Below are 10,758 nucleotides of genomic sequence, written 5' to 3'. Positions count from 1 at the left end.
GGCCGTGGGGGTGCCGGGCTGACGGGGGAGTAGGGGGCCGGCGGCGCGGCGGTGGGCGTGGCCGAGGGGGTTCCATGGCGGGAGGGTCTTCATGATGGGCTTGAGGCGCCTGATGACGTCCTTGAACGAGGGACGCGCCGACGGCTCATATCCACAGCAATCTGATCGTGTGCGTGTGCGGTCAGAGCGTGTGTGTTGTGTGTGTTGTGTGTGTTGTGTGTGTGTGTGTTGCGAGCGATGTCGTACCGATGGCCACCTGCGCGAACTCGGGCGGGCAGTCGCCGGGAATGAGCTTCTCGAGCTGGCTCACGTTGAGGCCGAACGCCTCCTGCGGCTTTCGCTGGAGGTGGTCGGAGATCTTGGCGCGCGTGATGAGCTCGCACAGCACGATGCCGTAGGAGAACACGTCCACCTTGTTGTCGTACTGGAAGCCCATGATCATCTCCGGCGCCATCCAGTCGTCGGTGCCGCACAGCGTCATCGGCCGGTTGGACGCATTCACCCGCGCAAAGCCCTGGGCGAAAAAAAAAGAAAAACAAGAATACATATCATAAATAACAATAACAAAAAAATGAATAAAAAACGATTAGAAAAACAAAAACAAAAAGAAAGAAAGAAAGAAGTACGAAGTCGCAGATCTTCAGGCGCCAGTTGTCGCCGACGAGGAGGTTCTTGCTCTTCAAGTCTCTGTGGATGACGTTGCGCGAGTGAAGGTACCTGTGTGATCGATCGCGTGGTGGTCCAGAAAGAAAAACAGAGAAAGTTGAGCCGAGACACGCTTGTGCGGGGGAGAGAGACCAAGAAGAAGAAAGAAGAAGAACGAAGAAACAAGAACGAAGGCACGTACGCCATGGCGCAAGCGATGTCGTGTGCAAGATTAACGCGCATGGCCCAAGGCATGCTCTGTTGTTGAGCGAAAAAGGAAAAGTTAAGTTAACAACAAAACCAATTCTTGGGTGGGGACGTGGCGTACGATCTTCGAGTCTTTGAGGAACTTGCGCAGGTTGCCGTTGTCCACGTACTCGGTGATGATGAACAGCGCACCCTCGTGCTATGATTGGTTGTACACGAGCCGACCAACAATCCCAATCAGCACACATTACTTTGGCCTCACATGAAAATGAACGAAGGCTGGTCTCGTTTTCGTTTTCGTTTTCGTTTTTTAGGTATGGAGAAAAAAACGAAGACGAAGACGAAGACGAAAACGAAAACGACGAATGAAAAAACGAAGAGGGCAGAGAGAACCAACGTACCACGGCGATACCGATGAACTGGACGATGTTGGGATGGCGCATGCCCTTGAGCACGTTCACCTCGCGCTCCAGGTACAGCAGACCATCTGGGTCCTCTTCCACAATCCTGCACGCGGTGTGTAAGTACGTGGGGGGGAGCAAAAAAAGGGGACTAAAACAGAAAATAAAAATAAAAAATGATGACGTTGCACTGCGCCCACCAGGTGGTACGAATGCTATTTTTGTTTTAATTTTAATTTTAATTGATTCTTTTTTGACTATAAATTTTTGACTATAATTTAATTTTGTGGTGAACTGTGTGAGGGCAGTCGAAGTGGAATGGAAAGAAGAGGTGAATAAAAGTGGAGAAGGGAGGAGAACAAAAAAAAAGCGGAAGATGAAGAAAGAAGAGATGGAAGGAAAGTGGAGAAGGAGAAGTGGGGGAAAGGAGGAGCTCGCACTTTTTGATGGCGACGGGTGTGCCAAAATATTCGCCTTCGTAGACAGAACCAAAGCCGCCCTTGCCAATCTCCTTGCCAAAGTCGAGGTCCTCGTAGTTGATGTTCCACGCCTCATCGAGGTTGCTGATCAATCCTTCGTCGGCCATCTTCAGACACAATGTGAATCGATCTCAGTGTGCGCAGAACACAAAGGTGGCGCAGGACAGGACAACCACCGGCGGTTGTGTTACCCCTTAATTTAAATCTTGCTTATTAAAAGTCGACCAGTAAGGGACTGCCACGCCACCATTAAACTCCCTGGCTCCGCGGATTTGCTTCATTTCTTGTCGACACCTCAAGCTTCTCCATCTTGCTCTTGAGCCTGCCAGTGTCCAATCCTGCGTTTATTACATTGCACTACCCTCTCTCTGAAGTGTGCAAGCATGTCAAAAAGGTGCAGATAAGATCAGGCTGAATGGGAATAAGAAGAGAGAGAAAAAAAGAAGACTTACAATAAAAGAAGTAAAAGATGTCCTATGACAAATAAAACCAGATCAGGCATTGGACCAGTTGCTGCGGTTGAGCTTGTAGGACTCGGCCTTGCTGTCGTGCGCCCCGGACGAGCTATGGAAGAGGGCGTTGTCGTGCTGGAGGGTGATCTCAGCGTAGAGCGCCGCGGACCCGCGGCGCGGCCTGACCGGCTGGGGCCTCACTCGCTTGCGCTGCCACACGATCAGGGCCACCGCGAGGCTCACCACCACGAGGCCGCCCAAGACCGCAGGCACTGCAATTGCCGCCGCCAACGCCGGCGACAACCCGCCATCGCCATCGCCATCGCCATCGCCATCGCCGGCGGCCGTGGTCTCTTGATGGTGCCGACAAACACCGTCGAGTCGTAGGTGAGCGGCCCGACGGCAAAGTAGGGGAAGCCGAAGCTGAACACCACCCGTCGGGCATCGTCGGGGTCCAACTCGGCCGTGACGGTGATGGTGCGCTCGAGCTGGGTCGGCCCGAACAGGGCGACGCTGAAGGTGCTGAAGGAGACCACGATGGGGCTCGTGGTCTCGATGGTCCAGTCGATCACCTTGTTGGTCGGTCCCACCCGCGTCACGCGCTTGATGGGCGCCGCCGTGTCCAGCGCGTAGCGGTAGACAAAGGTGCCAGTCGTGCCGCTGCCGGGCCACTTGGTCAGCACGATGTTGAACTTGGAGGCCATGGGCGGCGCTGTGTAGTTCACGCCCGCGAAGCTGAGCGACAGGCCGGCGCTGTCGGAGGCCACAACGGTGGTCTGCTCCAGCACCGCGCTGGTGCCCTCGAAGGTGGTGACGAAGGTCACGGCGGGCAGGCCGCCGACAGTGGTGTTGGCGGCGGTGGTGGTGGTGGTGGCCACCTCCAGCTCGGCCCCGGCCACGGAGGAGCCCGCCACGGAGGTCGAGAGCAGTTGGGCACCGTTGCCGAACACGACGCCCGGTTCTTCGGTGTTGAGCACGGCGGTCAGGTTGGGCACCGGGACCACCTCGGGCACGGACGACGTGGAAGCCGACGGAGAGGCAGAGGGTGATCTGGAAGGCGACGTGGAAGCCGATGGGGAGGGGGCTGCTGATGGTATGGAAGGCGATGTGGAAGCCGATGGCGATCTGGAAGGCGACACAGATGGGGAGGAGGCCGCTGGTGATACGGAAGGCGAGGGCGAGGCCGACGGTGATCTGGAAGGCGACGTGGAGGCCGGGGGTGATCCGGAAGGCGACGTGGAAGCCGAGGGTGATCCGGAAGGCGACGTGGAAGCCGAGGACGAGACCGACGGTGATCTGGAAGGCGACGTGGAAGCCGATGGCGACGTTGAAGCCGAGGGTGAGGCCGACGGTGATCTGGAAGGCGAAGTGGAGGCCGAGGCCGAGACCGAGGGTGATCTGGAAGGCGACGTGGCAGCCGAGGGCGACGTTGAAGCTGACGGTGAGGCAGACGGTGATCTGGAAGGCGACGTGGAGGCCGACGGTGATCCGGAAGGCGACGTGGAAGCCGAGGGCGAGACGGAGGGTGGTCCGGAAGGCGACGTGGAAGCCGAGGGCGACGTTGAAGCCGACGGTGATCCGGAAGGCGACGTGGAAGCCGAGGGCGAGGTCGACGGTGATCCGGAAGGCGACGTGGAGGCCGAGGGCGACGTTGAAGCCGACGGCGATCCGGAAGGTGACGTGGAAGCCGAAGGCGAGGTCGACGGTGATCCGGAAGGCGACGTTGAAGCCGAGGGCGACGTTGAAGCCGACGGTGATCCGGAAGGCGACGTGGAAGCCGAAGGCGAGGTCGACGGTGATCCGGAAGGCGACGTTGAAGCCGAGGGTGAGGCCGACGGTGATCTGGAAGGCGACGTGGAGGCCGAGGGCGACGTTGAAGCCGACGGTGATCCGGAAGGCGACGTGGAAGCCGAAGGCGAGGTCGACGGTGATCCGGAAGGCGACGTGGAGGCTGAGGGCAAGGCCGCTGGTGATACGGAAGGCGACACCGACGGGGAGGGGGCCGCTGGAGAAGCAGCCGGAGACGACGATGGCGAGGCTGCCGGCGACTCTGCTGGTGAGGCCGACGATGAGGGCAATACCTGGAGAGAAGCTGACGGCGACGGCGACGGCGATGGCGACGGCGAAGCGGTGGCGGAGCCGGCCATGGCGACGAGGGACAGCGAGACGGGTATCGAGAAGCTGCGGGCCATCGGGTCGAACAGGCGCATGTCGAGGCTCTCCGGCAGCGGATCGCCCTGGCGCCACGACATGCCCGGATCCGACACGGCCCAGCGCTCAGTGCCGTCCAGGTCCGGCCGGCGCGTGAAGCCCCACGACCGGGTCACCGCGTGCCAGACCAGGTGCATCCCCTCGCGCGCCCACGTGACCGTACCGACCGCGTTGTCGCTGCGCCACGTGTAGAGGCCCATCGGTAAGCCGGCCGGCACGCCCTGCGTGGCGGTGATCATCACACCGCCGATGGCGGGCGGAGGCGATGGCGCGATCGACGACGAGGGCGAGGCCGTATGCGAGGGCGTCGGGGTGGCGGACACGCGCGAGGGCGAGGGCGACGCGGTGACCCGTGAGGGCGAGGGCGAAGGCGACGTGGGCACGCAGTTGATCACGCTCGGCCCCGCCACGCCCGGTTGGTACCACGGGAAGAGGTAGTCGAGCGTCCGCTCGCCCTCCTCGCCGTAGGTGAAGTACTGTCCGGTGGTCCACATGTTCGGGGGGTCGCCGTCGTAGGTGCGTACGCCGAGGCCGACCGGGTTCATCAGGTACTCGCCGGTCGAGCAGGCGCGCCAGGCCCACACCTCGGGCGCCCAGCCGGACATGAGGCACGTGTCCGTGTTGAAGGGCGACGGGAGCGAGGGGGCGGTGGTGGTGAGGCGGTAGCGCGGCTGCCAGTCGACGATGGTGCCGTCCCACTCGTAGTCGCCGCTGAGGTCGTTGCCGGTCCACGGCGTCGTGAACCCGACCAGCGTGAAGGTGCCGCACGCCACCTGAGTCCTTCGCACCCGCGCCTCACTCGGCGGCGATGTCGGCGTCGGCGTTGGCGTTTGTGTCGACCTTGGGAATTGTGTAGGCAGCGGGGACGGAACGGAGCGCGTGGAGACCGACCACTCCTCCGGGGGCGGTGACGGGTCGAGGCAGGTGAAGACCGGCCCCGGCACGCTAGGGTCGGCAATCCAGGGCACCTGCGAGTCGAACGGGCTGAAGGAGTGCGTGTATGAGCCGAACGTGATGATGTTGCCCGCGGCCCAGGTGTGGGGCGACAACAGGCCCCCCGCAATGAACGTGATGTTGCCCGCGAGGGTGCCCGGCGTCCACTCTCGCGTGAGGCAGTGCTGGAAGACCCACCGCAGCGGGCTGGAGCCCATGCCCGACAGGCACAGGTTGGGGCCGCCGGCCAACACGTAGTAGGGCATGATGCCCACCATGCGCTCGCCGTCCCACTCCCAGATGCCATCGAACGCGTCGCCGTACCAGGGCGTGGTGAAGCCGACGATCGAAAGGCGGCAGCAGAAGGGCACCACCGGGGTGCAGTAGGTGTACCGTTCGCTGCGCTCGGGGCTGGTGTAGCCCGTCGGGCAGCTCTGGCAGCTCTCGGTCGGGTTGAGCGGCGAGTAGGTGCCAGCCGGGCAGGGCTGGCACGGGCTGCCCGCTGCGCCGCCCGGGACGAGGGCGTAGCCGGCGCGGCAGCGGCACTCGGTGACGGAGACGGCGCCAGCGCTGTCGGTGGTGGTGAAGGCGGGGCAGGCCGCGCACAGGCTCGCGGTGGCGGTGGTGGCGTACATGCCGCGCGGGCACACGAGGCGCGGCACGACGACCGCGTTGGCGGTGGACCACAGTGACGGGTCGGTGCTCTGGTCGATGATCGCGCGAGACCACTCGCCGTAGAGCTGGTTGTCGTCCCTCATGGTGTATTGTCGCACGACCCACTTCCGGGTGGCCGCTTCGTAAAACAGCCGCGACTCCGAGCCGTAAGGGTGCCATTGGCTGACGTAGGACCGGTCGGCCACGCGTTCAAACGCGTCGCGCAGGGCGAGGCCGTCGTTTTGGTCGAACCGCAGCCGACGCCGCGTGTTGGCAGCCGTGGCGCCGCAGGTGAGGGTGATGCTGATCGTCGCGGTGCTGCTGGTGGTGCGCACCGCGATCCACAGCGGCTCCTCGGGGCTGGCCCCGACCTCGAGCCCGCTCAAGCACGCGTCTGTCACGGCGTCGTCGGCCCGCACGCGCGGCGGGCTCCCATAGTAGAGCTGCGCCGCGGGGAATGTGCGGAATGCGCCGATCTCGCTCGAGCACGGACTGACCGAGACCACCACAGACTGCAGCGTAGTTGTCGACACACGAATCACCACCGAGCGGCCGGCCGGGTCGTTGGCGTAGGTCTGCGTCGAGCCGCACGACTGGACCGGCACGTCGTCGAGTGCCGGCTCGCAGCTACCGACGAGCGCCACAGAGCAGCCGCGGCCCTCCATGCGCTCGCCGTTGGGCCGCAGGCGCGATACGCGGATCGGCAGGCCCGCGGCCGTGGGCGCGCCTGTGACCTCGATCAGCACCGGCGCGCGCCCGCCCAGGCCGTAGACCAGCGGTGTCGACTGAAACAGCGCGGCGTCACGCAGCGTAATCGTGCCGGGCACCACGTCAAAGAGGCGGCTCTGGGACAGTCGGTAGGGGTCGCCATAGTTGCCCTCCCACATGATGTCGAAGCTCTCCTCGGTGAGCAGGGCGCCCTGGCGCACGGCACCCGCGTACGTCGAGCGCCAGTTCAGGTAAAGCCAGCTGTTGCGGTGGTTGTATGTCGCCGCTGCCGTTGGTATGCGGATCGTCTTGACTGTGTCGGGATTCGAAGCCTCGATCGGCGACAGCACGTAGTTCGCCACCCAGGCCGGCCCCTGGGCCGAGTCGGCGTAGGCGTCGCTCGGGTAGGTGACCTTGTGCACGATCCAGTCCATGGCGTCCTGGTACCCGGCCAGGTAGCTCGGCAGGCCCGGGTACTGGTCCGGGCTGTAGTGCACCTCGCTGCCGAGGATGTCGTACGGGTTACCGTACTCAAACACGTTCACGCCGGCCGCGTGCTGGACCAAGCCGGCATGGGGCAGGCCTAAGTTGTGGCCCAGCTCGTGCGCGACGGTAGGGAATTCCAGCCCGGCGTTGCCGTTGAGGCCCATGCCGTTGCCAGGCATGCCGGCCACGCCGAGCCACGGCTGGTTGCACGACGGTAGGGAGAGTATGAAGTGCTTGTAGGCCACCCAGTCTGCGGTGGAGATGTAGCACTGCGAGGCCGGGTTCAGCGTGGTGGCGGCGGCCTGGACCGCGACCATCAGGTGGGCGAGCCCGATCTGGTTGTAGTCGTTGACCTGGGCCAGGGTCAGGTCGATCACGTAGGTGCAGGCGCTGTTGTAGGTGATGGGCAGCGACGTGCGCCCGCTACTCACGCGCTGCAGGAAGGGCGGCAGGTTCTGGTAGATGTTGGTCAGGCGCGGCAGGTCGGTGGCCACTGTCGGCTGGTCGGAGAAGGCCACCCGCAGAAGTAGCGTCCTGCGCTCCCCGCGGCTATTGATGGCCGGCTCGAAGCGCCGCGGACTGCGCACCACATTACCACCATCGTCGTCAACGAGGCCGCTGTTGAACAAGGCCTTGTCGTGATCGACGTCGAGGTCGGCGTGGATGCAGGGCGCGCCTGGAACGCGGAGGCCGGTCATGCGGTACTTCGCTCCGGAGGACGCGTGGCGTAGTCGATCAGGATCGTCGCCGAGTCTGGGCATGTGGCCGGGGCACAGGCGGTACAGGGTGCCGTCCGCCGCGGTGGCCTCCAGGGCGTGGCCCCTGTGGTACAGCCTCGCGAACAACTCCAGAGCCGCGGCGGCCCCCGGGCTATCGGCCTTCGGTGGGATGGCAGCGGTACGCATCACGCTCACCGCCTCGCGCACCGGTCCGACCCAGTCACCCGGCATTTGGCTGCCGACACCTCGCTCCCGGACGTGGCGCAGGGCCATCTCCACTGTAAGAGGCTGATGATCATCGCCGTCAGTTTCCCGCACCGTCACATCGGCGTCTGGCCGCGTCATCATCATGACGTGGTGATGGCGGCGGCGGCGGCGGCGGTGGTGGAAAATGAGCCACATGTTGGCGTTAGTTGATGGGGGGTTCTCAAAGCACAAGGAGGAGGGCACAGTGGCGTCGTACCCATGGGTACGGCTTGGTCCCGAGTCTCAAACGCTCTGGTGCCGACCGAGTGCCACTCTAGATTGGTGCCGTTGATGCCTAGTGGTAGGGTGCGTGTCACGCACAGACCTTGCAGTCATAAAAGAAAGGGGGTTAACAAAAAAGAGAAAAGAAAAAGTACCGGTGGCGCTGGGGCCGGAGAGTGCGAGCGTGATGGCCCCGTGCTGATTCCACAGCTGGCCTCGATTCGAAGTCGAAGGCGTGAACACACCTTGGCGCGAACAAATTTCAGGTCAGCGCGTAAATGGGACCAGGCTGAACCACATCTGGGGCCAGGCATGACGTGAGAGGCGCACTCACCCGTGCACGACTGGCGCTGGCTGCCTGATGAGGCCGAGGAGGAAGAGCGACGACAGGCCAAGTTGATCGTAGTGTCGCCGTTCTGTTGCCACGCGCCCAAAACCCGCACGCCCTCTGATACCAAACCATCACCACCACCACCACGTTAGGAGCTGGAGGAGACGCGCAGAAGAAGAAAGGAAACTATATGTAGTACCTTGAACAGAGTCGAGATCAAGGACGACGTTGGCATCTTGAAGCCACACCGATCCAGCCGATAAGTGGATCGCTACGATGGGAGGAAGCGAAGCGTCAGCTTAGGCTTGAGCCTGGTAGAATGACTTGCGTTGCGTGGTGTGACGGGGAACGAACCGTTTGAGGCGTCGATTGCGTTGATGTGCAGCGCGCCCTTTTGGCTCCACGCCCCGTGCGCGAGTCGCACCCCCTCGCCGAACACCAGCCCGTAGTTGCCTGGTGGGCACCAGAAAAAGGCGAGACTGTTCTGGGAGTAGAGGTGGAAAAAGGGAGGTGCACATATACCCCTTTTGGCATCGCCCTCACCCTGGACTATCATCTTCGCCTCGCCCAGCTGATCCCATGTGCCGGACACCAGCACACCTTTATGAGAGAAGGAGCGGGGGGGGGGCAAGGTGTAAGATTGATTAGTATTGGATAATAAAGACGAAAAAGAAAAAAAAATCAGAACCGAGAGGAAGAGTATGCTACCTATAGCGCCGTGCGAGTAGACCGACAACTCCCCCAGCTGCTGCCATATCGCGTTGGCCTCCACGTGTACACCGTTTGCTGTTTTGTTGTTTGAGTTGTGTTTCGTTTTGTTTCGTTTGTGTTTCGAAATGTGGAGAGGAGAGCGTACTCAAGGAGAAATCGCCGTCTGCAGCGCCAGCGGAGATGGTGGTGCGGCCCAGCTGGAGCCATGTGCCGCCAGCCGCCACCTTGACCCCGGTTGCCAAGAACTCTGTTGTGCTGATGCTGAGGTCACCGTTCTGGTGCAGCGTGGCGCCCTCGCAGATCAAAACTCCTGCCATAACAGACGACGTTGGAATTGAGGTGGTTCCGTTGGAGACGTGGGGTACCTCCGCCACGGAGCTCGAGCGCCCCTTTGATGGTGAAATGGGGCGCATCGATGGCAAGCCACGGGCCGCTCAACTCCAAGAGAACTGCACCCAGCGCTCTGGTTGACGAAGTGACAGATAAATGGCTTAGCAGAAGGCAGAATGAGTCATGCCGCAGCAACAGCACGTACTGAAGGGTGATGTTGTTGGTGGTGACCCGGACCTCCTGGGGGAACTGCGGGTGTTCAGCGTAGCGGCCCCCCTTCACCACGATGACGGCACCATCGGTGGCTTCTCGGAGTGCGTCAATGACCCTCGGGTACGGGCACACAGCTGCATCCGAGCACACGCGTAGGGCTCCACGCACTGAACACAGCGCACGGGGATCCGACGCTATCAGAGGAGAGTCGAGGGCCTGAGGGGGAGGGGACAGATAAACACACACGCACCAGGCGTGCACACAATTACCACAAGGACCAGCCCAAGCAGTGCAGATAGGCACGACTTACGTCGAGGCATCTGAGCTATGATAGACAAGGCTAGCCTTGTCGGCCCGGTCAATAAATCGCGGAGAGGCCATGGTCCACACTGGTGTGGTCACAAATGCGGAGAAGGTCAAAAAAGGAAAATGTCATTAGCAGATATTTGTCGACAAAATATAACGCCAAAAAATGTATCGGAAAGTTACGATAAATTTCAGACCTCGGCAAGGAAAAAGAAAAGAAAAGTAACTCGGGAAAGGCGCCTCTGCGCAGCTGGATTTTTGTTTTAAAAACATAAAAAGCCGAAAGATCATCATCAAGCAGAGGGTGGGAATCGAGCCGAAAAACACAAAATCTTCTCAGAGAGTAGTGCTACGAAATGAGCGATAATCGCAAACGCTACAGAGAAACAGGCGCGGCGCCTCTCAACTATGTAGCCGGTCTGGGTCGAGGTGCGACCGGTTTCACCACGCGATCCGACATCGGTCCCGCCCGCGTCATGCCCGCCTTCCCCGGCGCTGCACAGG

The 10,758-nt window shown here is 61.7% G+C and overlaps 4 protein-coding genes across 4 annotated transcripts in view; 1 reads left to right on the top strand and 3 right to left on the bottom strand.

Annotated features, from left to right (window-relative positions):
* ACA1_005000 (Serine/threonine kinase) overlaps positions 1–1,839 on the bottom strand; it is a gene marked incomplete at both ends in the record, with an annotated part of 2,285 nt that extends 446 nt beyond the window's left edge. The window contains 7 exons of the mRNA XM_004336096.1: positions 24–161; positions 247–514; positions 627–687; positions 848–903; positions 974–1,051; positions 1,254–1,359; positions 1,694–1,839. Of these exons, the coding sequence (XP_004336144.1) occupies positions 24–161; positions 247–514; positions 627–687; positions 848–903; positions 974–1,051; positions 1,254–1,359; positions 1,694–1,839 (853 nt within the window). The remainder of the gene's footprint in view (positions 1–23; positions 162–246; positions 515–626; positions 688–847; positions 904–973; positions 1,052–1,253; positions 1,360–1,693) is intronic.
* A 387-nt stretch (positions 1,840–2,226) lies between these two features.
* On the bottom strand, positions 2,227–8,168 carry ACA1_004990 (uncharacterized protein; the record flags this gene model as incomplete). Its single annotated transcript, XM_004336095.1, is given in 4 exon segments — positions 2,227–2,456; positions 2,489–3,188; positions 3,202–4,234; positions 4,282–8,168. 4 exon segments carry the CDS (start codon positions 8,166–8,168, stop codon positions 2,227–2,229), a joined length of 5,850 nt encoding a protein of 1,949 aa, XP_004336143.1.
* Positions 8,169–8,693: 525 nt separating this feature from the next.
* Positions 8,694–10,268, bottom strand: ACA1_004980 (uncharacterized protein; the record flags this gene model as incomplete). Its single annotated transcript, XM_004336094.1, has 9 exons — positions 8,694–8,779; positions 8,894–8,965; positions 9,049–9,147; positions 9,217–9,294; positions 9,403–9,480; positions 9,551–9,715; positions 9,771–9,868; positions 9,941–10,082; positions 10,259–10,268. 9 exons carry the CDS (start codon positions 10,266–10,268, stop codon positions 8,694–8,696), a joined length of 828 nt encoding a protein of 275 aa, XP_004336142.1.
* Positions 10,269–10,610: 342 nt separating this feature from the next.
* The window catches only part of ACA1_004870 (pre-mRNA-splicing factor prp1, putative), a gene marked incomplete at both ends in the record, with an annotated part of 2,281 nt that continues 2,133 nt past the window's right edge, over positions 10,611–10,758 (top strand). Inside the window, one exon of the mRNA XM_004336093.1 lies at positions 10,611–10,727. Within this exon, the coding sequence (XP_004336141.1) occupies positions 10,611–10,727 (117 nt within the window). The remainder of the gene's footprint in view (positions 10,728–10,758) is intronic.

The sequence above is a fragment of the Acanthamoeba castellanii genome (assembly GCF_000313135.1).
Source record: "Acanthamoeba castellanii str. Neff unplaced genomic scaffold scf7180000083017, whole genome shotgun sequence".
In the NCBI taxonomy this organism is placed as follows: Eukaryota; Discosea; order Longamoebia; family Acanthamoebidae; genus Acanthamoeba; species Acanthamoeba castellanii.
The sequence above is the reverse complement of the archived record's forward strand: the minus strand, read 5'-3'. Positions and strand labels throughout refer to the sequence as shown.